This window comes from Girardinichthys multiradiatus, chromosome 10 (assembly GCF_021462225.1).
Source record: "Girardinichthys multiradiatus isolate DD_20200921_A chromosome 10, DD_fGirMul_XY1, whole genome shotgun sequence".
Lineage (NCBI taxonomy): Eukaryota > Metazoa > Chordata > Actinopteri > Cyprinodontiformes > Goodeidae > Girardinichthys > Girardinichthys multiradiatus.
Genome location: NC_061803.1, coordinates 19,443,723 through 19,470,702, shown reverse-complemented (window position 1 = coordinate 19,470,702; position 26,980 = coordinate 19,443,723). Strand labels below are relative to the sequence as shown.

At 37.5% G+C, this 26,980-nt stretch overlaps 1 protein-coding gene across 3 annotated transcripts; it reads right to left on the bottom strand.

Annotated features, from left to right (window-relative positions):
* Positions 1-6,784: 6,784 nt before the first annotated feature.
* On the bottom strand, positions 6,785-25,504 carry scn4aa (sodium channel, voltage-gated, type IV, alpha, a). Of its 3 annotated transcripts, XM_047377607.1 has the most exons (24): positions 25,319-25,426; positions 25,104-25,232; positions 23,269-23,360; positions 22,843-23,136; positions 22,694-22,757; positions 22,383-22,524; positions 22,079-22,276; positions 20,426-20,599; positions 20,184-20,313; positions 19,295-19,533; positions 19,046-19,219; positions 16,977-17,333; positions 14,516-14,989; positions 13,960-14,001; positions 13,748-13,868; positions 13,513-13,667; positions 13,259-13,432; positions 13,008-13,130; positions 12,415-12,696; positions 12,256-12,309; positions 10,518-10,655; positions 10,298-10,402; positions 8,380-8,650; positions 6,785-8,295 (listed from the first exon to the last, which is right to left on the bottom strand). In XM_047377607.1, exons 1-24 carry the CDS (start codon positions 25,396-25,398, stop codon positions 7,040-7,042), a joined length of 5,268 nt encoding a protein of 1,755 aa, XP_047233563.1. In that variant the 5' UTR covers positions 25,399-25,426; the 3' UTR covers positions 6,785-7,039. The 3 variants fall into 3 exon arrangements, with proteins under 3 accessions (XP_047233563.1, XP_047233564.1, XP_047233565.1); XM_047377609.1 differs by lacking the exons at positions 6,785-8,295; positions 8,380-8,650 and adding an exon at positions 9,557-9,638 and having other exon boundaries at positions 25,319-25,504; XM_047377608.1 differs by lacking the exons at positions 23,269-23,360; positions 25,104-25,232; positions 25,319-25,426 and having other exon boundaries at positions 22,383-22,520; positions 22,843-22,894.
* Between the last annotated feature and the right edge of the window lie 1,476 nt (positions 25,505-26,980).

Below are 26,980 nucleotides of genomic sequence, written 5' to 3'. Positions count from 1 at the left end.
ACCAAACCCAGCTTGGCCCTTATATTTTTTAACAATTCAGAGGTGGACCTGCAGTTGTGTTGTGGATCATTGTCCTGCTTTATAACCCATGTCATGAACTGATGGAAAGATGTTCTGCTTTAGGCCTGCACAACATATTGCAAATCTATCATTATGGCAATATTATTTTATGAAACACTCATATTGCAAAGAACTGCTTGGACTACATACATATTACTTTTATATACTTTGCACTAAAGCTCTCTATTCCAGTAATATATTAGGTTTACATTTGTTATTTAATGCAGCAAAGCATAAAGGGAGGGTCCTAAAATGTTTAAATCGTTACAAAACTACAACTAGGCTTTTTATTTGCCAGAACAGCACATGCAAAAATTTCATCAAAACCATGTTATTGAGATGGAAATAATGATTTTCTTTTCCAGTAGCTGGGACAGATTATTCATGATCTGGGGTATATTTTTGTATTTAACCGAAAGTAGAAAGACAGTATTTAAGTAAAATATTTTGTACTGCAGATTTTCCTAGTATTGTGTAGCCCTATTATCTGACAGAGCAGAATTAATGGCTCTGTTAGAAAGTAGTTTTGAAGCAGCAAAGCAGCCCCAGACCGTAACACTACTACCATGATATTGTAGGAATCAGTTTTTTTTTCTCAACTACCATGTTAGTTTTATGCCAGATAAAAAGGGACGCACACTTCAAAAAGTGTTTTGTCTCATCAGTCCGCTGAATATTTTCCCCAAAGTCTTAGGGATTATCAGGGGAATTCTTACCAAATGTTGGATGGGCCTTGTGCTCTTTTTGATTAGCAGTGGTGTCTCATCTTAAGGAACTAAAAGCATACATTTTTCTGTGTCTTGTTTGAACTGGGAGCCCTTACTTCTGGTAATGTTTAAGGTGTTAATAAAATGGTTTCGTAATGGTCAGTTACAATAATTATTTAATTTAATTTTGGAAATTTAGCGTCCCTAATCACATCTGGTGGAATGAGTTATCTTTGGCCCATGTAATAATATCTAATTACTACAAGACCTGGTATTATGCATGCACTGCCATAATACCACAAGTCCCATAGAGGACATGGCCACCTCCTCCAGCCCTGAGTCTGAAGACTGGCTCTGAGGACCAGAGGTGGATACATTTGGTCTGAAATACATAAGGCTTTGGAAATTGAGGAGCAGGCTCAAGCTGATTATGAAACTTTGGATTCAGGAGGACCAGCTATGTTTTTATTCTGGCTGCGAAACAGTGGACCAGATCTTTACCCTCGTGGAGTTGCCAAGTGGTTACGGTTTACAGTGTTTCTGCAAAAGGATTCTGTGTGGAGAATACTGTGGTAGTACGTTATCCCAGGGAATCCTTTAAATATGTGACAGCCCTATGGGTCACTAATTGGTTTGAGCTGCAGGAACGGATCCACTGGTTGGAGTGCAGCAAGCATACTAAGTGGAAACACCTGAGTTGGTCATTCACCCCTACATAAAGGCCTGGGTGCTGTACAGCAGGGGGGAATGGGCTTATCTCTCCCCCTCTTGGCCATGGCTGTCCTCCAGGGTTTGATCTGGTCTGGTCTGCTTAGGTTTAGTTTGCTTAATTTAACACTCAACATTTACATTCAACAATGTCACTCATACACTTTGACATGACAGATTTTACTGACCCCCATACACTGAACTGTTAGTTTTTGTTAATTTGTTTTAAATAAGAATTTGTAAATCATTCTCTGGTGTCATTTCCCCTGTTTTGCAGGGCTAGAAGTCTTTATTTTTCCACAGTAGGTAGACAGGAAAGAGGGGAAACATTTGGCAAAGGTCACCAGGTTCACAGTGTGAAATGAACTTCTCCATGACTGCACTCACAGTCCTGTTTGTGGTGTTCATGAACAGGATCTGAGAGCATAGTCATGGAGGAGATGCAGTTGTTTTGGGAACCTCGGGTCTCGTCTTTTGTTTTTGCAGATCATAAGGTTCTGGTGGCTCTGATCATCAGACACCAGTTTACTCAGAATTTAACAAAGGAATGCAGCATTCATTATCTGTACATTTATTATCTTATAAGTGTTTTTTTGTGAGTTATTAGGTATTTGTTTTGTTTATATCACCATTTTATCGCATCTTTCAATCATGTCTGACTTTTGTTGTATTTTTTGTAAACAACTTTACCTTGTGTATGAATGGTGACATAGAAACAGGCTTGCCTTACCTTGTTTCAAAACTGGTAGGCTTGTTATGCAACAGCCATAAATAGTCATGCGTGAAGCTCAAATCATCCAAGCTGATCACATTTCCCTATTTCTCTGGTCCGTGTAGCACAAGCTCGGAATTTGTCCACTGCATGAGCTTCTAGTTTTCACAATATGGCAACAATTAATAAAGCACATTTAAATGCTGCTGCTTTCTCAAAGATAGGCTTAAACAGATGTTATTGACATATAGAATCTATAATTATTTCTTCAAAGAAATCAGCTAAAATGCAAACTACCAGCGAACAAGTCTTTACAACAGCTCGTTAGCTGAATGGCTTTTTGAATAATAGATCTCTGTTGGGGAGCTGTAAAATGATAGATGATAGATAAACTATGCCCCCGGATCCTAACCACACAACTTTTCTGACATAATATAATAATAGTAAGGTATTAAATTTATTGTGCACTTTACATTTTAAAATCTCAAAGAACTACAGGAGGAAAAACGTTCTACACTTTATCGTTCTGTTTATATAAAAGCTATCTGCTGTTTCCCTGTACTTTCTTATGAGAGAATAAAGGGATGATGTTAAAAGATTTCATTTCATTTTCATTATAAGTTTTAACTCAAAATTATACTTTGACCTGAATGTGGCACTGTTTTTGTTCACAATACCCATTCAGGCATGTTTGACATCAAAGTTATTTTTTGGGTATGAGATCAAACCTCAGAACAAAGCTTTCATCCAAGCAACCGGACCCAACTGAGTCACCATGACCTTGTCAGTCTTTGAAGCTGCTCTTGAGATAACGGTTTATTTTGCACCACATCGTACATATGCTATGCACAGTTTATATAATTTTAGTTTTAGGTCCATAAAGAATTTTGTTTTGTTTTGTTTTACCTTCTTGCCTCTGATGTGTTCAGTGAGTTTCTTTAAGCATGTCAGCCATAGTGAAGAACCCCCTCACATCTAAACCTAGAGGACAAGAGGTCTTGTTAACAAGTGTCCTCCTTGGACACAGGCATAGTGCTGTCCACCATGCTTAAGAGCCAAAAAGATGTTTGCAAGGAGCCACATATCTTGGGTTACGGCCAGGACCATGAGCAATAAATAGGAGCAGCTCATATTGCTGTTTTGCCATTTCATTCCTTAGTAATTATACCTGGCTAGTAAAAACTTTTTTGGGTATAAAATGGGACATTTTGTTTTAATAACACGTAATTTTCTACTATCAAAGGGGATGTTTCTTATTCACCTTGGCAACTGTCAATTTGAAGTGATTGTCTTTATTGATCTAATGTTTACATTTCCTGATGAGCTACAGTATGAGACTTATATGAGGCTGATTGGTGCCTTGACATTAAAGGCATCTTGTGCAGCTGATAGTTGCTATCTAAACTGCAGTATACTGAATAACAACATTTATTGATATCGCATCTAATAGAATATTTATAGGAAAATACGTGTCTTGGCTTTTTTTTAAAGGTCATACACATTTTTTAAAAAGAGTTTTTCTAATAAAATGTTAGAAGTCTAACTCAGTACGATGTGTTAAACTCACGACCACTAGAGGGCAGCCAAGTGCTGATTTAATTTCCCACACAACACAGAAAAAAATTGTCCTGGCAACACAATCCCACAGCCTACTTTAACCTAAAAGAAACTGTTTACTGTAACAGTTTAGCAACACTTTAACAATAACAAAATATACAATACAGAAGAAAAAAGAAAAGGAAAAACAAACAAGTACTGATTACAGGTGAAGCTGTAAAATTCGCCATGAGCCTTTTGCTCTCACTTAAAATGTAAACAAACAGAGGACACTGTGAATGTGACTGAACCCTCACAGGATACCATGGGTAACAAGCTGCAGCAGAGTCTCAGTTTCAAACAGCAGTGATTGGGGTCACATTTCACAGCTTAAATGTTGCAGAAGCATGTTAGGATCACAGAAGGCCCCTCCAAGGAAAAACACTAACCTTACTTCATTCTGATTTTCGACTAAGCTCCATGTGAAACAAGCTCGATGCTTAAAAAAAAAAAAAAAGATAAACGGACATATGGAGATATGTGGTATAACTGTGAAAGTGCATAGTTTTTTGATGTTTACACAACACTGTGGTAAATGTGTCAGGCATGTAAGACAACTAGATGACTAGTCTTTATTCAATACTCATATTTTGTCAATTAGAGCCACACCCAAGTTTACAATACATTGATAAAAATACCTTTTAGTGTTAAAGGGTGGTAAATTATTTATTCTTGTTGGTGATCATTGATTTTGTATGTGTCAAAAAGTAAAAGTTCTTCACAACATTAGTTTTACCTAAAGCTTCTACATAGAGGTAAACATTTGCAGTAAGACATTTGAAGTTCAGTTAAGACTTACACAAGTGCCTTTTTTACATCAGTGCAGACATGAGAACAGGTCCTTTAAACACACACAGTACATACAGAATAACACATTCAGTTTTGAATTTAGGTCTAATATGGTGGAAGTCTGTCTTTGTGTTCAGGCCTTCAAGATGTTAACTTCCTCGCAGTCTTTTAAAGAGGTTTTGTGATATCTGTTTGAAAATTAATGAAAAAGCAGCTGAAGTCTAAGGAAACATCCAACTTTGAGAAAGCCTGGAAAACCGTTGATTGAGATTAGTTTTTATAGATTTCTAAAAAAGTTTGTCTTTTTCATTAGAAGAAAAAAAATAAACAGCAGCAGAAGGCTTTAGCTCAGTACTTAAATTTTACTTTTTCCAATATGTAAAGATTCCTGTTTAGCTATACTTTTTAACTGGTGTATTAATAAAATTTCCGAGTCAAATATTTGATTAAGCTGAATATCAGCTGGATGTGTTTTGCATCAAAGGTTTCAGAACCCTAAAAAGAAGTGTTAAAGACAAAGTCTGCACCTGTGGTTATTTACAAATGTACAACAGATACCAACATAGAAACATTGCTCCAAAAAACATCATCAGTTTCAATGACTTAACAGTGCATAGTCATAATTAGCATAAAATGTATAGTGTTTAAACCTTTATCTTTAAGGAATTTAAGAAAATATTAATATTGTTAAACATTGGACAACTGCACTAATTTCAACATGTAAGGGATTTAAATAGTGCAATATGAAATAGGCCTTTCTGAATGAGCTAACTAGGGTCTAACACTGTTAGTATACTGTTTTTACATACTAATTTACAAATATACAAAATATTTCCTAATTGAAAATTTAGGGTCCAGCTCTGAGTTACATTTACTATCAAAATTAAAAACTCTGAAATGGGAATCCCAACTTCAAATGGTTAAAACTGGAAGTCTGAAAAAGTGTGGTGTTTGCTCATTTCTTGCTGAGTGACACAAATCTATTATATGTTCCTGTATTTTAGAATGTAATGCCAGTATGTTCACTAGTAGATGTACAGTGTGTGTTGCAATCTAACACAAGTGCAAATAAACAGTTTATCGTCGCAGTTATCACCATGTTTTATTGTGGGGCAGCCATGTTGGATTTTGGGTCTGGGGTTGGTCAAAAAAAAACTATAACTTTCAAAGTCACTTTCCTCTTTTGCAGGGAGTTCTCACAGATTTTTCTGACTGGAATGAAGGAAAATAAAAATTCAGTTCTAACACAAAAAAGCATACTTTACAATGGTCACCTTTAATGAAAGAGGAGCATGAATAGGAATCAGTCTAACAACCATTGAACATTTGCAACTCTCACACACTCACACCGAAGTTGTGTTGTGCTGAAGTGGTTTAAGAATATGAAGAAGAATATGAACTTTATGAATTGCTGAACAGAAACTTGGAAAGTCAGACATTTCTGACCTACCTGGACATTGAAATCCATAATGGCTGCTGCATATACTAAAGTTGAAAGTGACAGAAATAAACTGTTTATTTGCACTTCCGCTGGTTGTATCTCATTAAGCATTGTACATCAATTTTTGAACATCTTCCTTTAAATCTCATAAAATATGGAGAAATGCATTGTTAGTTATTTCTATTGCCAACAGAAGTTAGCTGTGTGACAATGTTCAGGAAATCATAACTGTTTTTCTAGCTTTCGACAAAGATATAATTATGTCAGTAAATGGACTGAACATAGTACTTTTCTAGATTAATTGACCACTCAAAGTGCTTTTAGACTATGAATCATTATCATTTGTATACACTTATAAAAATGTATAACACTTATATGGGGCAAAGCTTAAATCAAATTCACCAAGACGTTATCAAATGCCTATATTTTCCAATGACCCACAGCCACCTCAAGTTGCATGTGACTTCATGCAGCAAAGACCTCCCAGACGTCACAGTCCAGGTTTTAATGTCTAAGATAACTGGATCGAGCATAACACTTTTCCCCAGTTTGCTTTCAGATGTGACTGAATGATACTATGGGGTGCTGATAACCCCATTATTCATTTCCATTTTAAAAGCAAGGTCATTGTTGATGTAGACCTAATAGCCATGTTTCCAAAGTAGTTGGGTTCCAACATGCAAAATAGGATTTAGGGGACCCAACTATTTCTGAGTATATTCACATTGCAAAAAGCATAATTAAACAAGGGTGTAAAGAAAAACAAATCCATTTATGACAACAGTTTTAATATTTTTTGGAAAAAATTACAAAATATAATATTAGCAATCATCATTTGATTGAGCAGAATTTAATAAATGGTTAATAGCAACATGAAAGTCTAAACAGTTCAGCATTTTTAAAGTGGGAAACCTGTAAACATTTTTGTTAATAGCATTGCTTTGGTAACTGGTAAAAATACAACAAGGTGAAACACATATTTAAGCAGTTTTTCATACAAGTGGCTGTCTCAGATTTCTTGTAACATTACAGGATGTTGGATTGGTGGGCAGAATGTAATAACAACTCATTGGTAATTTCAACAGGAACAACAATCATATTCTGCACAGGAGGCTCTTGATCACACTGGGACCCTTTGCAGTCTGTATTAAGAAGTTCTTGGCTTGCTAGAGTTTTTAAAGCCTCTTGCTCCATTTTATCAGCAAAGTCTACATTACTTTCATAGAGAACCCTCATCCTTCGTGCAAGCAACCCCTCTTTTTCAGGTGGATTATCATCTTTGTCCTTTCTACCAATCCTCTTCGATCTGTGCATAAAGGCAGCATGGCGTATGCAACGCTTCAGAAGATGTTTGCGGTAAGCTCGTTGAAGGATGACAGCAGCCTGTTGCTCTTCCTTGTGGCGCACTGTTGTAGTAATTGGTGCAAAGGAGTCCTTTGTGGGGTTGCTCAGAATGAACTTAGCCTCAATGCTCTCCCGCATTGCTGCCATCTCCACCGTGTCTCCTAATACCATCTGTGTAACAGCCAACAAAACATCCAAGCAGTGGATCCTGTCCCCAATAACCAGGGGCAGATCCATTTCAATCAGACGAAGCCGGTTGGGCTTGGCAACCCTGAGAGGCTCCTGCAAAGTATCACAAAAATCTGAGAGCCGGCTGTACTCAATAAACATCGTTCCATCTAAGTCAAACTTCTCCCAAGTTTCATTGAACATCTCAAAGTCCTCTTCACAAAGTGGGTCACCGCTCTCTTCCTGAGCCACATTGAAGTTCTCCAAGATGATGGCAATGTACATGTTGACCACCACTAGGAATGAAACAATGATGTAACTGCAGAAGAACATCATACCCATTCCTGGGTTTCCACAATTACCCTTTACATCTGTGCCTGGATTCTCAAATTCGGGATCACAGTCTGGAGGTTCCCTGTTCAGCATTGGAAGTAAAAGCCCATCCCATCCAGCAGATGTTGTAATCTGAAACAAGCAGATAATGCTACCACCAAAGGTCTCAAAGTTAAAAATGTCATCAATTCCAGCTTCTTTCTTGACATAGGCAAAATTTGACATGCCAAATATGGAGAAGATAAACATAATCAGAAAAAGCAGAAGACCAATGTTGAACAAAGCAGGAAGGGACATCATTAGGGCAAATAGAAGCGTCCGGATACCCTTAGCTCCTTTAATAAGGCGCAGAATCCTGCCAATCCTGGCTAGTCTGATCACTCTGAAGAGTGTTGGGGAAACAAAGTACTTCTCAATTAAGTCTGAGAGCATTGTTCCTGAAATCAAAGTAGAAACAATATATAATATGATGATATTGGATTTTTTCTTGAGTAAAAACAGTTGTAAGATATTGTACCCACCAGCTATTGACAAGATGACCACAATGAAATCAAAAATGTTCCATCCGTTGGTGAAGAAATACTGCCGCAACGCAAAGAGCTTCGACACACACTCTCCGGTAAAGACAATGATGAAGGCCACGTTTATTTTAAAGAGAAAATCCTCTTTCTCTGGGCTTTGGTCATCTGTTTCCACCATCATGGTGACCATATTGAGGCAGATTAGAACCATAATGAAGATGTCAAAAAACTGCTGACTGATGAAATCAAAAACCATCCCCTGGATTGGGTTCTGCAAGTCAGAGGGACACAGAGAGGGTTAGTGGGCTTGTCCAAACAATCAGTGAAGGGGTCACTGTATAAACTGTCATTCTGTTTATGACAAGCTCCTCTGTTATCAGTCAAACTTGAAACTAGCCTTTTAAAGCAGAATCTCATTAAGAAGAACTTACAGTTACAAAATCAGAATTAGCATCTACTACCATTAAGCCTACACCTAAATCTATTAAGGTGCTGAATGGATGGGGCTTGACAGAGGAGCATCTTGAGCTAAAATAAACCTTAAGGGAGTCCATTCATATTTCAAATGTATTTGTCTATTCTATAAAGCTCAGAAGGTCTGAAAGACATGGATAGGGAAGAAAATTTATTTCAAAACCTAAAAGCACAACAAACAACAGATTTTAGAAGAAACATTTGTCAGAAAAAGTAACTGGGTTTTAGCCACTACGCATTGTTTTCATCCATCTACCTCTTCCGCTTACCTTAAAGTTGACTGGAAACAGAGTCAGTAGTAAGCAGGAGAGACACTGAAAAACCAGATTGGAACTGTATACTCTGGGGCATGTTGATAGGTCTTCATGTACTTTTAGCCAGAAGCCATAGACAGGCGGACAGTGCCAAAGAGCATGTATAGTACGTAGTCATCAGGTAAATAATAGATAATAGTAGATTTGAGTTGGTGATATTCAAAGAATGTATTTTACACAAGCATTAGATGAACTATATAGTAGTTTGATCCATGACAAAACTGTATGTCCAAATCCAAATTTGTGTAAGGTAGCTATCAGAAATTTCCAGTTAACCTTGTCAAAAGCCTTTCCTGCATCAAATGAATTAAAAAGCTTTTATTTTGGAAGTTACAAAAGTCTACTAAATTGATGAGTATTCCAGTAGTATTTATTGCATACCAATTTTTAATAAATCCAACCTGGAGAGAATCATATGAGGCGTTGTCTTTTCAAGCCTGGTGGCCAACGTCTTGTAGATGATTTTAGGATCTGCATGTAAAGGTGACATTGGACAGTAGCTAGATAGAAATGTTGGATGTTTATCTGGCTTGAGGATAACATTGATCATAGCACAATTCATGTTTGGAGAGAGTATCGAGGTTTCCTGAATTTCTGTGACCACATGCTGGAAGGTGAGGCAAGCAGCATGGAAAAAGCTTTAGACATTGTACTGTCTTCTCTCACAACCCTTCATTGTCACATGGCAAAAACAAATCTTTCTTGCTAACAAATATGTTCATGTCCCCCTCTGCGCTCAGATTTGGTGTCCTTTGCACTAGTTTGAATTTTCCTCCTTAAACTCAAACATCTTCCCCTGGTGAGTTAAACCTAAACTTCCATCTGCCATCATTTTATGTAGATATTTGTTTGGTCTCACTTGGAACGATTTTAATAATGCATTGTCCTGAGAACTGACAATGACACCTACTGGCCCTATTTGGCTCTTACATGTCACTACAGAAAAAAGCTCTACAGTTTCTTTTTGCCCCTGATCCATACTTTCTTCATAGGATTTATTTCAGCATTTTTTTCCTTGCTGACCATTAAAAAAATGTAATTCCCTTAAATGTGTTTAAACAAAATTAATTAAATACTTAGATGACTGTGAGTGACTAAAACAGCCCTGCTGCCCTAAATTAGTAGCATACCGTTGGTCGTGGAATTGGCTTCTGTGGCTTCTTGGAACCGAGTTTCTTCATGGCCTCATAGTATTTTTTCTGTTCATCAGTCATAAAAATGTCTTGATCTCCAAAGTGCAGACATAAGACAAAACAATAATGAATTAGTTGTTTAAGTTGTCAAATTGCTGTTCTTAAATAAATCACAATTTTCTTTATTGTTGCAGCATGCTTTCATGAAAGTACTTATCTTTTTCTTTTGTTGGTTGAAATTGTCAATAATAACACCAATGAAAAGGTTTAGGGTGAAGAAAGAACCAAAGATGATGAAGATGACAAAATAGATGTACATGTAAAGGTTGATTTCATAAGATGGTTGCTCCTCAACCTAAATTGAGAAGCAGACAAAAAACATAGGCCTAAAACACAAACAATTGGAGAAGTACAGTATTTACTGCTTTCTACGTTTACCATATGATAGACTACATGTAACAACAGGAATGTATCAGTCTTGTTGAATCTTCAACAGTCTCAAAAATAAATATATTAGTCTTGTCTCCTATCTATTGAAAAACTCATCTAATAGATAGATTCTCTAAATCAGTGAGGGATCTTAATATGTTAAACACGGATTTTGTATATTTATCAAAAACAGATTTATTTAGCATCTAACTGCTCAAAAGCAAGAATTATATTAACTATTATTCCCTCTAAGGTATGTTTCTCAATAGTCTATAACAGAGAATAACAAATATAAAACTTACACTACTTTCATATACAGGTTTTCTTGACCTCTCTGAAGTTTAAAGGAAACTATAATCTAGGGTTAAAATGTTAGGGGAAAAAGAAAAAAAAAACAATAAAAAGAAGGAAGACCTTTAGCTGCATCAGTGTCTCCGACCATATTGCCACCCTATCAGAGCAATAAGAAGGCCTTACTCTGTGGTCTGGATCTTGACATTTCCCCTCCCGGTTAACCTGCATTGATGTCTTGACTTGCGACTTCGCTGACCTATTTCTCATCTGAACTGACCAGGGCGAATCTCAGCACTCTGAGGCTGAATGACCCAGAGATTGTTCTGTGTTTGAGGAAAATAGTGGCTTGCCTATCTGGCCCAGGTCATAGGATGGTTTTCCTCTTTGGATCACACCAGAGGGAAATTGCATACAATAACTGAGTGATGCTGGGAGCTTGAAGGAAAAACAACACTAAACTTGTTGGAACTTCACATAAAAACTTGATGGAAATACAAAGCGTGTGGTGCACGAAAACAATTGTCACCACAGAATCTGGCACATTGATCAGGACTAGTTCTCATTGGTTGGAAAGAACTTATTGATTGTTACTTTTTTCATCTCATCTTATCTGAATCTTTCTTTTTTCTGGGGTAATATTTACAGATCTCTAAAAGCAAGCAGCTTTCCCAGGAGAACACACAACTGGCCGGTCAACCATCCAGAGATAGAATTTGGGAGTCATGTGGAACAAGACTTTGGCCATCCAAAGAGAGAAATTATTTTTTTTTCCTTCAACATTCTTTTATGTCAGAGAGTATGAAGAAATGCAAAACATCACTGTTGTAGATAAATCTGTTGTTGCCTGGGGCTACCTACTCCTTCAAGGTTTCACCGATGATTTGACTGAAGAACACACATGTTTGCATTTCAGAGTATGGAGTTTTTGTAATTGTGAATTATTAATGGACTATTTTAAAGCTTTCTAAATTCTAAAATTAAGATTAATCATATTTAAATTGCATATGTATTGACAAACATCTAAAGAAATAGCATTTGATAAGAGCATAGCAATATTTTAAATAACTAATTTCTGGAAGGTTTTGAGATATCTGCAAGATAAGAAGTTAATTTGACTGGATTTAAAGAAAGCATTTTGAAAAAACTTATAGTGTAAATAAATGTTTGTAAATAGTCAGATCTGAGGTGCTCATATGCATTACACATGTAAACGTAATAATGAAGACAAATACCTCTCTTGAGTCCACAGCAGCATACATTATGTCCATCCAACCTTTAAAAGTTGACTGTAATCATAAAGAATATTGTCAGAATTTTATTTTTCAAAAAAGACAAACATTTCCTTCCAAACAAAGATCATTGCATACGTTTACAAAAACAGGAATCCTCACCACTTGAAGCAGGGACAGGTAGCCTTTCCCAACATTGTCATAGTTGATTTTGACGTTAATCCAACGAGCCTCCTCGGTGGCTTCTTTAAGGGCCAAGCACTCGCTTCGATTGTTGACCTCAGTTATAGGAAAAAGTTCCTCTGTGGTGGTGTTGATGCAACGGTAGAACTTTCCCGCAAACAAATTAACTCCCATAATGCTGAAGATGAGCCAGAAAATCAGACACACCAGCAGGACATTAAAGATGGAGGGAATCGCTCCAACAAGAGCATTAACCACCACCTGGCCAAAAGAAAGGACCTTGTCTGAATTATCTGGAAATGTGGAGAATTAATGCAAAAAACATGTTTGTTGGTAGACCAAAGAACAAATCGTTTAAGATGTTTCAAACTAAGTTCAAATCACTTACTTCTACTACAGCAGACAGCCATGTTGTGAGAATGCAATCAGCAAGCAAAAAGGGGTAGCCAATCAGTGTAGTACAACAGTGCAGTCAACATAGATTAACAACATGGATTAACAAATTTAAGGTATTGTTAGACATGCAAATAAGTAAAATGGTGCTGTTGATACTCCAAAAGAAACGTGCATACCCTCATGCCTTCAAATCTTGAAAGTGCGCGAAGAGGCCTCAGCGCTCTGAGGGTTCTCAGGGATTTGATCGGACCAAGATCAGAGTAGCCCATCCAGTTTGCAACTAAGCTAATCAAGGAAATCTGCCAGAGAATAAAAAACATTCCTATTCAGGGGTTAGCTTAAACTTAAACTGCTGTTAAACATTTCTATCTGTGTTCTCTGTTGCAAATTGTTCAGGGCAACTTTAGAACATCACTGTTACACTTACATCTACAATGAAAAAGTCTAACCAACACCAAGCGTTGGTGAAGTAGGTCTTGAAGCCGTACGCAACCCATTTGAGAAGCATCTCAATGACAAAAATGTAGGTGAAAACCTTGTCAGCAAACTCCAGAATTATTTTAATTGTTCGTCGTCTTTCTATGTATATGTCTTCAAAGGCCTGCAGAAAAAGGAGCATCATCTAAATGTTATAGGAACAATGAACATTTCTGAATTTGTTGGAGCGATGACTGCCCTCACCAGAGCCCCACTGCTGAGGAGGATCATGAAGATGATGAAGGTTTCAAACCAGTCATGCTCCACGATGGTGAAGCAAGTCTTTCTAAGATTCCACCATTTTTTACCTTTGTCACTGGTTATATCCACTGTCAAACATGGCCATTTGCTCACACAGTCTAAAGAAAAGAAAAGAGATTACTCCACAATGGTCAGTGATAATTTACTGATAAGATATTTTATGAGTGTTTGCTCATACTGTCAGTGAAACAGGCCTCTGGTTCTACAGGAGCTGGTTCCTCTTCTTCCTCCTTTTCAGGTTCGGGCTCAGGAGGTTGATAGTCAGCTGAGCTGCAGACTGAAGAATCCCCGTCTTCATGCTCATTTTTTGAAAAAATAACGTATGACGTTAGTATCTATCTGGGCTTCAGGTGGAAACACTAGTAAAAAGAGTTACTCATATAGACTTACTTTAATTTTCGCTGGGATGCTACTTTCATCTTCTAGGTTTTTCTGGAATAGTTCATTAATAAAACAATAATCAAGATAGCAAGAGACATGTGACTGCAAACACATTAGTCATTCAAAATGAAAATGTAAGCATTTGTTTAATCATTATTTGATGCTTGTGTAAGGGGTATATTCTTAGTTAATGGAACTGTAAAATATACTGGGAATTGCATCACCAGCACAATAATAATGGTACTGGTGGAAGGATGAACAGACAGGGAGATACCCATTTATTTTTCTTTGAAGTGAGCTCATTGAGTTAACTAACTAACTAACACCATTTAGCTACATATCTGGTAGGTAGAGAGATAGATAGAGATAGAGTGAGAGAGTGAGAGAGAGAGAGAGAGAGAGAGAGAGAGAGAGAGAGAGAGAGAGAGAGAGAGAGAGAGAGAGAGAGAGAGAGAGAGAGAGAGAGAGAGAGAGAGAGAGAGAGAGAGAGAGAGAGAGAGAGAGCTAGATAGATAGATAGATAGATAGATAGATAGATAGATAGATAGATCTTCACTTTCTTTACTGTGTTTGGTTGATAATCTCTCTGCAGTGGGCTCCCGGAATGATCACTATCTTCTGAATCTTCTTCATCATCCTCATCATCTTCACTCAGATTGTCATAATCAGATTCTCCTTCAGCGATTGGGACGTTCAGACTGAGCTCTCCATCCACAATGAATCCTGAGGGTTGGCTTTGCACTGGGCCATCTAAAATCCTATCTGATGCTTTAAGAGTCAGACAGGCATCCAAATGGTTCATTTCAATTTCCTCACTTTTAGGCTTGCCATCGTCCACCATGTCCTTATCGGGCTCATTGGGCTTTTTACCAAGTATTTGCTGGATTCTTTGTATGAGAAATGTTTTTAACCAATCAATGCCTCGTGTGATCCTCCCAATTGCAATCTGCAAATTGTTCATCTCTCCATCGTCATCCCCTACTGAGAGGTTGTCTCCACTGAATGAGCTGAGCAGCAAGGCCAAGAAGAGGTTCAATACCTAAGTAGAAAGATTGATGGAGGTAATGCTTTAAATCATAATGCTGATGTTTAACACATGCGAATAGCACAAAATGAATAAGGTTTGGAGCTTAGTTTTAGCATTTATGCAGGTCTATGCAAGTCCCTATGAAGTTACTGAGGTCAGCAGAAATGTTAAAAATATACAATTTTAAAAACAAAAGTCTGGGGCACGGCACTGGTGGTGTAAGGGTTAAGCGTGCAACCATGTACAGAGGCTATGGTCCTTGATGCGGCTGTCCCGGGTTTGAGACCTGGACCCGGCGACCTTTACCAAATGTCTGCCCCTCTCTTTGCCCTCTTTCCTGTCAACCTACTGTCCAAAAAAGTACAAATAAAGGCCTCTAGTGCTGCAAAAAAAGAATATATATAAAATTAAAATAAAAACTCTGGTCTTGCTAAGAAACAGATCACATCAATAAACATGTTGTCATCTTCCTACTGCAGATGCAGCTATCTTTAGTTAACTCTAGTGATCCATTTCTCACTTCCTGTTTGTCAGGTTTATCGTGGTCTCATTGACTTGCTGATTTCTCTCATTCCAGAACAAGAGCTGTGAATCAGTAAAGATCAGCTGGTGGATAAACAGAGCTGCACCAAAGCAGATCCAACAATAAAGAAGTTGAAAAGAATTAACACTTCATGATTAGAAGACTAAAGGTTAGTTTTAGTGAAACACAAAATTATCTCCACACTCACTGTACATTGTTTTACAGCTACGCCTATACAATTAAGGTATTAAGTGAGCTTTACCCTGTTATGGTTTATTAGTGCCAGATGGGCTGCCTAAGTATTTTAGAGGTCAGAGAAGAATGGGCAGACTGGTTCCAAATGATAGAAATTCAACAGAAGGTCAAATAACCACTTGTTACAACCAAGGTATGCAGAATATCGTCTCTTAACACACAACATGTCAACCCTTGTATCAGATGGGCTACAGCAACAGATTAATCCAGGCACCACTCTTGTCAGCAAAGAACAGAAAAGTGAGGCTAAGATTCCAAAATCGCATTATAACAAATTGTAAAAATGTGCCTAGTCCAATAAGTCTTGATCTCAGCTGTAACATTAAGAATCTAATGTATGCAACATAAAAGCATGAATCCACCCTGCCTTGTAATAACAGTAAGGGTTGGTGCGTGTAATAATGGTGCGAGGGACATGCTCTCGGCACACTTTGGGGCTCCTTGATACTATTTGATCATTGTTTAAAAACCACAGCCTACTCGAGTTTTGTTGCGGACCATGTCCATCCCTTTATGACAACAGTGTACCCATCTTCTGATGTCTATGTCCAGCAGAATAATGCACCACATCACATAATCTCAAATTGGTTCATATTAGTTTGGATCAAACTCTTCAGAGAATGTTTCAAAAACCTTGTTGATTCTACGCCATGAATAAATAAGGCAGTTCAAAAGGCCAAAGAGAGTCGAAACCGGTACTAGCAGGGTGTAAATAAAATAAAGTGGCTGATGAGTGTAAGAATACTATAAGCTGAAAGGAAATACTACTGAAATAGAATGATTTTAATCATTATTTAAATTCGATCAACTAAAAAATACTGCCTTAAAAGTGCAATAATTTGTCTTATATATGCATCAACTCTGCTCTTATTCCTGCTTATAAGGAAGCAAGATTTATTCCTACATCAGTTACTATCAACTCTGCTATGAAATGACTTTTACTTCACAACCGGTAAGTCCTTTTGCCACCTGAGCTTTGCTCCCTCAGCTGTCTGTATTTGTTCCCTACGCAGTAGTAGGCTTACTTTAATCAAATATTCGCACATACACAAAGTCAAAACCACTGTTTGCTGGTTCAAGTGATTTGAGCCAAGAAAAACACATCTATTTTGAGTATTACTCATACTGGCCCTCACTGCAGCACAAAAACTAATTATTCCACTTGCAAATCGGAATGTTTTAGACTTAAGACAAAAACCGATTCTCGTTTGTTATACTCACCACTAGATTTCCAATGACCATGACCATCATGAAGACAATTAAGCACATCGCAGGTCCAGCCACCTCCATGCAGTCCCACATGGTCTCAATCCACTCGCCGCACAGAATGCGGAAAACGATGAGGAAGGAGTGGAAGAAGTCATTCATGTGCCAGCGAGGCAGCTCACAGTCTGCAGAGATCTTGCAAACACACTCCTTGTAGCTCTTTCCAAAGAGCTGCATGCCCACTACTGCAAAAATGAAGACGATGATGGCCAGCACCAAGGTCAGGTTTCCCAAAGCTCCCACTGAGTTACCAATAATCTTAATAAGCATGTTGAGTGTGGGCCAAGACTTTGCCAGTTTGAAGACACGAAGCTATCTCCATCACAAGAGAGAGATACAGACAGCCAATGATGAATAACAGAAAAAACTTTCAGTGTAAATAAAAAGACAAGTAGAAGTATTTAACTTAAGAGTTGCTGAGTAGTTATGAGCAAAAAGTATCTTATCACCAGTAAGCAGCAGTAAATGATATTTTAAAAGTAAGAGAAAAGTTATCATAGATAAGTTAAAGTAAGGTTAAACCAAACATGGTCCATTCAAGTAAAACGTTCTAAACCATAGTGCTAACTGCATGACTGATAAATTATTCTAAAGGTTATAAACTAAGTCTATCAGAAATAATTTTGTCTCTCCTCCTAATCATTTTCCTTTTTATAATACAGACATCCTCTTCCCTCCTAGGCTTACAGCATGTTCCCTTTTAGTAATACTCAGTATTAGTTATTGTTCTGGGAGAAGTGCAGCAGAAGTGCAAGACTGAGCTGGGTACGATGAAATCAGGAGCGTTTGTGCATGCAGATTTGTTTGCCAAACCTAATACACTTCAATAGGTAAATTACAAAAGAAACAAATTTTAATGTGAACTGACAGGACAGTTTCGAGTTTGACATGTTAATGCATCATAAGCCATATTTTTGACCTTTCACTTAAAGATTTTTTTTTTTGCTATCTTGTCTACTTCAGCCAGCCAGAATTTTAGACAAAAGGAACCTTTAGTTTAGCAGTTGAGAGCGGCTTTTTCAAAATAACAGGCTGGTTTCTGAACATATGTTATTTTTTCTGACCTTTCAAAGGTCCATTTATGCCTATATAAAGAAAAAACACCATCATTGTGACTAAAGTCATTGCTGATATTTTGCAGCTACACTGGTTCTGTGTTAAGATGCCATACAGAAAGTCCACGAGTCTTCCTTTTTTGCAGAAACTGTACCATATTTAAAGATACCAACAGAATTAGACTCTATGAAACTTTTCTCCACCAAAGAAGCAAGACCCAACCCAATCATAAGGCCTGATCAATGTTTGTGGACTGAAAGGGTGTAACATTGTATGCTACACCAATTTATCTACTTTTATACTCTGCTTTTATTTTTCAACCATGTTTAAATCTTAATTAGCTTTCCTGATTTGGAATCCAGACATCGATTGCCAAAAAGTAGTCTGTAAATCTGGTCCACCCTAAAGGTGACATAATGGCCAGCCAGACAAATGTTTGTTCTCAATAAAGATTTGATCATCATTGGATGAACCGGGTTGAACTTAACCTGGATCCAAATTGGTGAACAGCAGCATGTGTCAGACCAAAAGTAAGGCATCTTGCACTATCCCTGTCCTGATTTAGTCTGACATTGAAACAAAATGGATTATCCTGTTGGCTCTAATCCTCTTCTTCTTCCTTTTTTTATTTTTATTTTTTTGGCAGTCTTTCTTTGGTTTTTAATTAATTTCGAGTCAGTAAACAACAACTGATTAGTAGTAAATGTGATTTACCACTTCCTCTTATTAGTAGCAATTGTCATTTGGAAAGGTAGAATTCATGCTTCAGTTAAAACAATGTTCTTGACAAGTTATGTGACTGGCTTGATTTTTTTATATTTATTCTTAAATTGGCACTGTAATTACCCTGATTAAGAGTGCTCTAACAGCAGGCAAGATACTGTCTACTTATAGCTTCTCCACACAATATAACTTGAAAAAAATAAAATGCGCAGTAAATGGGTATTCTGATCATCACTGAGTCTTACCAAACGGAAGGACCTTAGGACTGATAGACCCTGGACGTTTGCCAGTCCCAACTCCACCAAGCTGAGAGTGACAATGATGCTGTCAAAAATGTTCCAGCCAACTTGGAAATAGTAGTAGGGATCCATGGCGATGAGCTTGAAAAACATTTCAGCTGCAAAGATTCCAGTGAAAACCTAAAAAGCACAAATAAAACTTTGTTTGACATGTTGGAGCATTTCTCAGCTAGATTAAATGTGGTAAATACATACCAGATTTCCTATTGAGAGCATGTTGTCAAACTCTGGGGTCATGGGGTAGTGCTCCATCGCCATGAAAAGGGTGTTGAGCACGATGCAAATGGTAATACCGAGGTCAACAAAGGGATCCATGACCACAAAGTGTACCCACTTTTTAAAAACAATCCAAGTGGTGCAGCAATCCCACTTCAAGAACATGTTTGCAAATTTGTACCAGCAAGGTGGGCATGGTCTCTGAGCCTCCTCCAACTCTAGACAAACACAAACAAGGAAAACATCATATTAAAGAAAAGGAAATTATTGTATATACTGCATTTACACTGTCATTAACATGCATATAATGCTTATCTGCATATATCCATTACATAATTCTGTGTGTGGCAGCTAAATTCATGTCATTGCTGTTACAGTTTGTTTACTAGACTAAATTAGCCCAAGCTTAACACCACAAGGGCATGACACTAAATGTTGACAGGGATTTATGAGGGATAAAACATGATTAGTCTCAATGTGGAAAGCCAATACCAGTGCTACTGTTCTCTTCAGAGAAAATACTGTTCAGTGTTAACATCTGTTTGATCATCTAAGCTAGTGGATAGTAGTGGACTGTAATTTGGGTCGTGAAACACCTAATGCGTGTTTATAAATGATGATCTTAGGATGTCAAGTTAAATGTAAAAAGTGATTGCTACGGCTGTTTTAGCTGTCACTAAGCCCTGTCACTAAGCCCTGTCTGGGACTGTTATTTAGATGCTGCGAGGTTGGAAATCATGCTGTCATACGGGTTTTACTTTTTTTCTTACTTTTACTGTGACTAATTTCACTTGAATGATTGATAGAGATCAAATCTACTATTTATTAATTATGTTTGGCAGTTTTTAGCATCACATTAGAGCCGTACCTTCCATGGCAACTGCAGAAAGCACAGTCGCAGCACTGGCAGATCTCTGTCTCAAGCCAGGTTCATCCAGATGAAATGTGCTGTGCAGAGAGCTCAGTGACTTCTCTTTGACTTCATAATCTACAGCAGACTATAGAATATGTTTAGAAATTCCTTAAATGATGTGAAAAAAATATATTCGTAAACAGATCATAGCGTCTCTCCTTTTTGGGGTAACTGTAGTGTACACATGACCAACTGACCTCATCCATGGTGGGTGCTCGGATCATCAAAAGAGGAACAACTTTTCCGTTGCAGTCATTTACAGTCTCATCATGTTTGAGACCATGTTCATCATCTACCATCTTAGATAATGTGTGTTGACTTAGGGACTTCGTACTGGTCAGGGTGGCTAGGCTTCCATGAAATTGTGCCTGCTAATTAAAACATTAAGACTTGAACTGAACAGAAAATAGTGCGATTTAAATGTGGGTATTAATTAAAAAAGGTATTGCCTTGTTGTAAGTGGTCATATGTGAAGAGAGCATAAATACAAAGAGCTAACATTTTTACTTTTAAAATAACTAACTAACACATTTCCCAAGTAGGCTTCTAATTGGCTGATAAGGCCTGCTGCCAATAAAGGGCTCCAAAGGCAGAACCAGCAAAATGCTTTGCCCAATCAAGTCAGAAGAAAGCTTGCTCAACTTGTCAGATTTGGTTGACTTAAATATTTTTTTGCGTGCACACTTAAATTCTGCAAGATAAAATTCTTGCAAGAGTTCTGTTTTGCTTTTTCCTTCATATCACCAAATCCAATGCAATAAACCATCTAGAAATCCTACAAACTGAACCAGAACCAACAGCCCACCAGGATTTGAGTGACCTTCTGGACAGAAAGAACATATGTTAAAGCCATAGATGACAAAACCCATCAGCAGAGACACAAGTTTGTTTCAGGAAAACACACCACCTGTCTAACCCACAGAGATGCTTCTCTTTTCCTTTTTTTAATCATGGCAATTCTGGTGTGAGAAGCTGGCGGATCAAAGGTAATTCAAAGGTTAGAAAACCTTCCTTCCTCCATTTTTACCTCGTCCATACTTCCCTTCCTTAATTAATACTTGGTATTAGAACTCGGCAGCAAAAGACCATGTTGGGTGCCAATCCTGCCAGCTAAGAACACAAATAACAGATTGGAAAAATACTGAGTATCGATTTTAGGAGCGACATTCAGAGGTATGGTCAGAATTTGGCCTAAACAACATAAAAGTATCCTGTCTCATATCAACAGGTTCAGCTGGTGGTAGAGCTAATATGGGGTGGGGCATATTTTATTGGAACACTATTGGTCCCTTTGGACCAAGCTAGCATTGTTTGAATGTTACGCACTACATAAATACTGTTGTTGACCATGTCTATCTCTTTATGACCACAATGTACCCACATTCTGATGGCTCCTTCCAGCAGAATAATGCACAATGCCTCAAAGTTCAGATCATCTCAAACTGGTTTCTTGAACATAACAGTTCCCTGGCCTCCAGATCTCATTCCAAGAGACCTTCTATTGTGGAGCAGGAGATTTGCATCATGAATGTGCAGCCAACACATCTGCAGCAACTGTTTGATACTATCATGTTGGAATGGACCAAACTCTATAGGAAGTGTTTTCAACATCTTGTTGAATCTATGCTGTCAAGAGTTAATGCGGTTCTAAATTCAGGTTGTTTCCAACATGCTACTAGCAACAGTGTATCCAATAATGTGACCAGTCCAGAAGACTAAAAGACATCAGTTTACTGAAAAACACAACTGTATTGTATAGATCTACTTTCACTTTCTGGAAAAATGTCAATTCCGGCCCAGTGGTTGTAGTATAATTTATGTCTTGGATAAATATGACTTGGTGCAGTTACCTGCTCTTGATTTTTTAGTTGTTCTAAAAGCCGCTGGAATTCTTCCTCTTTTTCGATGGCCTCCAGTTGAGTTGCTTGATTCTGTTCATAGTAAGCCATTGCTACTACAGCCAGGATGAGGTTGATGAGGTAGAAGGACCCCAGAAAGATAACCACCACAAAGAACAGCATGTATGTCCTACCAGCTGCCCGTAGTGTCTGTTTTTAGAAGAAAAAAGCTAAAAGAACTTAGGACAGTTTTCTCACTATAAATGTAATCATTTTAACAAACCACAAAGAAATATAAAAGAAATTAAGTTCCAACCAGTTGGAAAAGATTCTCCCAGAAGTCTTGTGTCATGAGTCTGAACAGTGCAAGGAAGGCCCATCCAAAAGAGTCGTAACTGGTGTAACCAAAGTTAGGGTTCCCGCCAGCCTTCATACACGTGTATCCTTCTGGGCACTTTCTATCAACATGGAAAAATGTTAACTAACATTTCTCAGCACCTTTCTTGTAGTACATCTGTCTTTGAGTCAATTTTAAGTTTAACTTTATTTTACAACATTTGACATAATTGCCTAAACAGAACACAAGCATCTTAAAAACATTAGCAAAATATGTTCAGTAAAACATACCCAGCATCAGAGCTGTTGCCACAAATTAGAGCATCTTGACTGCCTTCTACAAAATAGTGATTTTCTGTAAGCAGAGAAGACATTGAAATTAACTCTACTGGGAAGAAATATGGCCATGAAATAATGACTAAAACAAAAGGCAAACATACCTGAATTTTCAATATATTCAGTAAAATCAAAAGTACTATTGGAGTAGGCTGGCTCATTGATACCCATGGTAGTGTTGAGGTACATTGTTCCATTAAAAGCATAGGTGGCATTGAACACTTCAAACAATCCTTTATTTGTCAGAATGGGCCATCGCACACATTTGTGACGCAGGTTTCCCATGAAAAGCTGGAGGCCAACAAGGGCAAAAACTGCAAGGGCAAAGACGGTTAGGACCATGACGTCCCCCATTTTCTTCACGGACTGGATCAAAGCGCCCACAATGGTTTTCAGACCTAAAAAACGATCATTCAACATTAACCAGCTCGAAAAAAAAAGCAAATGAATATCACTCTTTCAATATGTTGTTAAAAAAAAAACATATAAATAAACACAAATAAGTTAAAAAGGAAAGACGCTGAGGTTACCAGGGATTACGGTAATTGTTTTTAGGGCTCGAAGTACACGAAATGTCCTGAGGGCTGACACATTGCCAAGGTCAACAAACTCAGTAACATAGCTAGGAAAGAATCAAAAGAATGAAAATTAATCATCCAACTAAAATTACAAAAGAAACATGATTTCTAGTGATGCTTCGGTGCTTCACTCTTAGAAGTGGATATTGGCTAAAATACAATACAAATCAGTGCAATAGCAATTTTCAAGATTGGTTTGGAAATGACTTTTAAGTAAGACACAAAGCATGTACTATAAATCCTTTACCAGAAGCACCAACAGTTCGAAAGTGTTTGAGTCATCTCTTATTTCATTAGATTTTCCTTTGAAAGAGCCAGAGCCTCTTGTAATCTTCTAATGTGGTCTTGATTATGAGATCTCTAGGCTTTCTCTTTTTGTTGTGAAATTAAATTACAATTGCAAGTGTACAGGAATTATTGGCCATCTTGTGAAAGAATGTGTATCCTAATTTATTGTGTTGCATTACATCATACCACATCAAATTGTGTCGAATAATGTTGAATCACAGTCAATAGCTGAATCTAGACGTATCAAATCAGCATTTGCTGTTCATGTACATTTAATGTATCAGATTGTTGGAACTGTATTAAGTTACACTAGAGTACAACACATCCATTCGAAACCCTTTACCTCTGCTTTGGCAATTACAGTTACATATTACAAACAAAGAAACTGTGAATGCCAGGATTCTTTGCAAGTTTTGAACAAAGAAATAAACAATCACCACTTACCTAGTTTGCAATATGTCTACCACTTGCTTTACATTGCTGCTGTATCACAGTACACTTGAAAACACACAGCGCACTGCTGATTCAAAACAATTAGGCAGTTTTTCAAACCCTTGTGTATCACCATCAGCCATTATTAGATTGATTTGGGGTAGAGTAGTTGGAAAAAGGATTTTAGGAAGTTGCAGATTTTTTCTTTTTCAAATTATGATCTCATTTATACAGACAAAAAACAACGTATCTACTATATCAACTTGGCAAAATCTGAAAAAGAAGTTTCCCCAGTAATGTCATGATTCTGCATGTGTGAGTCTCTGTCTCTTAATCCTTTATAGCCTAATGGATGTAAATTACTTTTTTCTCATCTTTTCTTAAATGTATTTAGATCAGGGCATGGTTTGTTGTTTTTTGAGAGCATTTGCCTATTTCATGTTGCCAGATGGGATGTATTTAAGTGATTTATGACTGTACAAGTATTGCAAACATCACATAGAGGTGTAGGTGGAAAACAAATTAACTTAGCTTTCCAAAACATTTGGTTGATCACTGTTAATTCATGATTTAACAAAGGGGCAACCATAACGCCAAGTTGCTTTAAGGTTGCTTTTCCCATTACAAAGAAAATTGTAATTTAAAAACTGCATTTTGTATCTTGTTAGCTAATTTTGTATTTTACAGTAACATTTGGTTGAAGATCTAAAACATTTAAGCAAAATGAAAAGCAAAAATAGAAGGAATTTGTAAGAGGACAAATACTTTACACAACGCTGTTTTCTTTGTCTAAGTGCACCTGTAGGTGACGTTTGTAACATCTATTGTTACTCCATATGCAATCCACCCAGAAACAGCTCATTTTCCATAGACACTGTTTTAGAGCTGAAACGTTTACTCCATTTTTCTCATGTTTCTAATTACACAATGTGCGCAGTCACGATCAGGTTCAAGGACTCAAAACAGAAGGCTGCCAATGTCCAAGGAAAAACTGTGAAAGAACATTCAGAGAGCCTAGAGTACTACTATTTAAGACCACAAGAATAAAACTACTTTCAGATACTTACGCCATGCTGATCACCATGAAATCCAGCCAGTTCCATGGATCTCGAAGGAATGTAAAAGAACCAATACAGAAACCTCTCGACAACACTTTGACTGTTGCCTCAAAGGTATAAATTCCTGTAAAAACATACCTGAAGCAGACAATCTGTCAGAAATGAGAAAAGCAGCAGCATATAAGTTATCGAAGACAGAAAAATAGTGAAATAAATCCACTTACTCAACAGTTTTACTCCATGCTGGTGGGTTACTCATTGTCATGAATACACAGTTCGACAGAATGGTAATCATGATGAACATGCTAAATAATTTAACTCAGAATTAAGGAAACATCTTAAAGACCTTCCGCTTTCATTCATAAAAAAGAGGTAAACGTCAAAATATGGGGATTAAACAGTTGAAAGGATATGAATGTATAAGAATTTTGATGGCTCCTCTCCTGATCACACTAAAGGGGCTGAGAATGTAACAAGCCGGCTCAGCGTTGAACCTGTAGATTGTGTTTCCTTTGCTGATCACGACAAATGTCTGAAAAACAAACAGATTCATTCTAAAAACTAATCTATGTCTGAACATTTCAGCCAGTCATTAGTGATGACAAACACTAACTATTACAATAAAATTTAACTGCAGCAAATGCACACCACTAATGATATTTGAAATGTTGCATAAAGAATGTAGTATGCAGCTGTAATTACAGAAAAGTATGTTGAGTAATAAATCCTATCACATTTAATGATGTGTCATGTGGGGGCAAAATTAAGCTTATCAAACACTATACGTGAGCAATTGTGTGGTTCTGCTGAGATGGACTCAGACTGGCCTTCTGGGCTTTGTAGAAGGGGTCTAGATCCTCCAGAGGTGTGTTTAGCAGCTCTGGAGGAGGGTCTCCATAGATTAGGGGCAGACTCTTTCCAGCTTCCAGATCACGGTGTGGCCTCACTGGTTCACCCTGGTCATGGCCTTCTGCTTCTGCTGATTTCTTTCTTTCCTCCTCGAGCCTCGTGATTTCCACCAGTGACTTCTGGGTGAACGGGCGGAAGACCTTAATGCCTGGGGGAGGGAGCAGGTTCGCCATCTTTGCATTTCGAAGGGATACGACCACACCGGGTATTCCCTAGATAGAGCTGGATGAAGGATGGAAAGCAAGTACAAAGAACAAAATATATTCCTGTCCAATGTTCAGGCTTTAAGCCCGTCTATATTAAACTTAGTGTTAACTTATATTCTTTAGTAAAATACAAACATTTTAAATGCATGCTTTTGTAATCGACCTAGGCAGTATACCCAAAACAATATGAAGTTACAATATTGTTTTCTTTTTTTAAATTAAAAAAAGAAAACACTGAAAGAATTCATGTAAAGATGTATTGTGCCATTATGCTTGGGAGAATACCAAGCTGTGAAACATTTTTAAATCTGAAAGTTTTATCAATCTGATTGTCACACAATGGTTTCATGTACCCTCCACACTTATTGGCACCAATGTTGAGGGTGTATAAAAACCTTAAAATAAATCTTCTTTAGAAATAACATAATCTCTTTAACTGCCTTTGTCCTAGGGCATAATCCAAGTGGGATTGAGTTTAATATCACAAAACAATGGGGGTACATTCTCCGCCAGGATTTTCTGATAGAAAGCTGAACTAATGCATTCATCAACTACAGCAATTTGTCCAGATTATGAAGCAGTGTACCAGCTTCATACTTGTCATTTACACACTGACAGTGGTAAGCTGCATTGTAGCCGCAGCTGCCCTGGGACAAACTCACCTGTGAGGCTGCCATACAATCAGGGCCACCGATCCCTCTGACTGCTATCAGCAGGCAAGGAGCGTGAAGCATCTTGCCCAAGGAAACAACTACTGAGACAGAGAGTGAG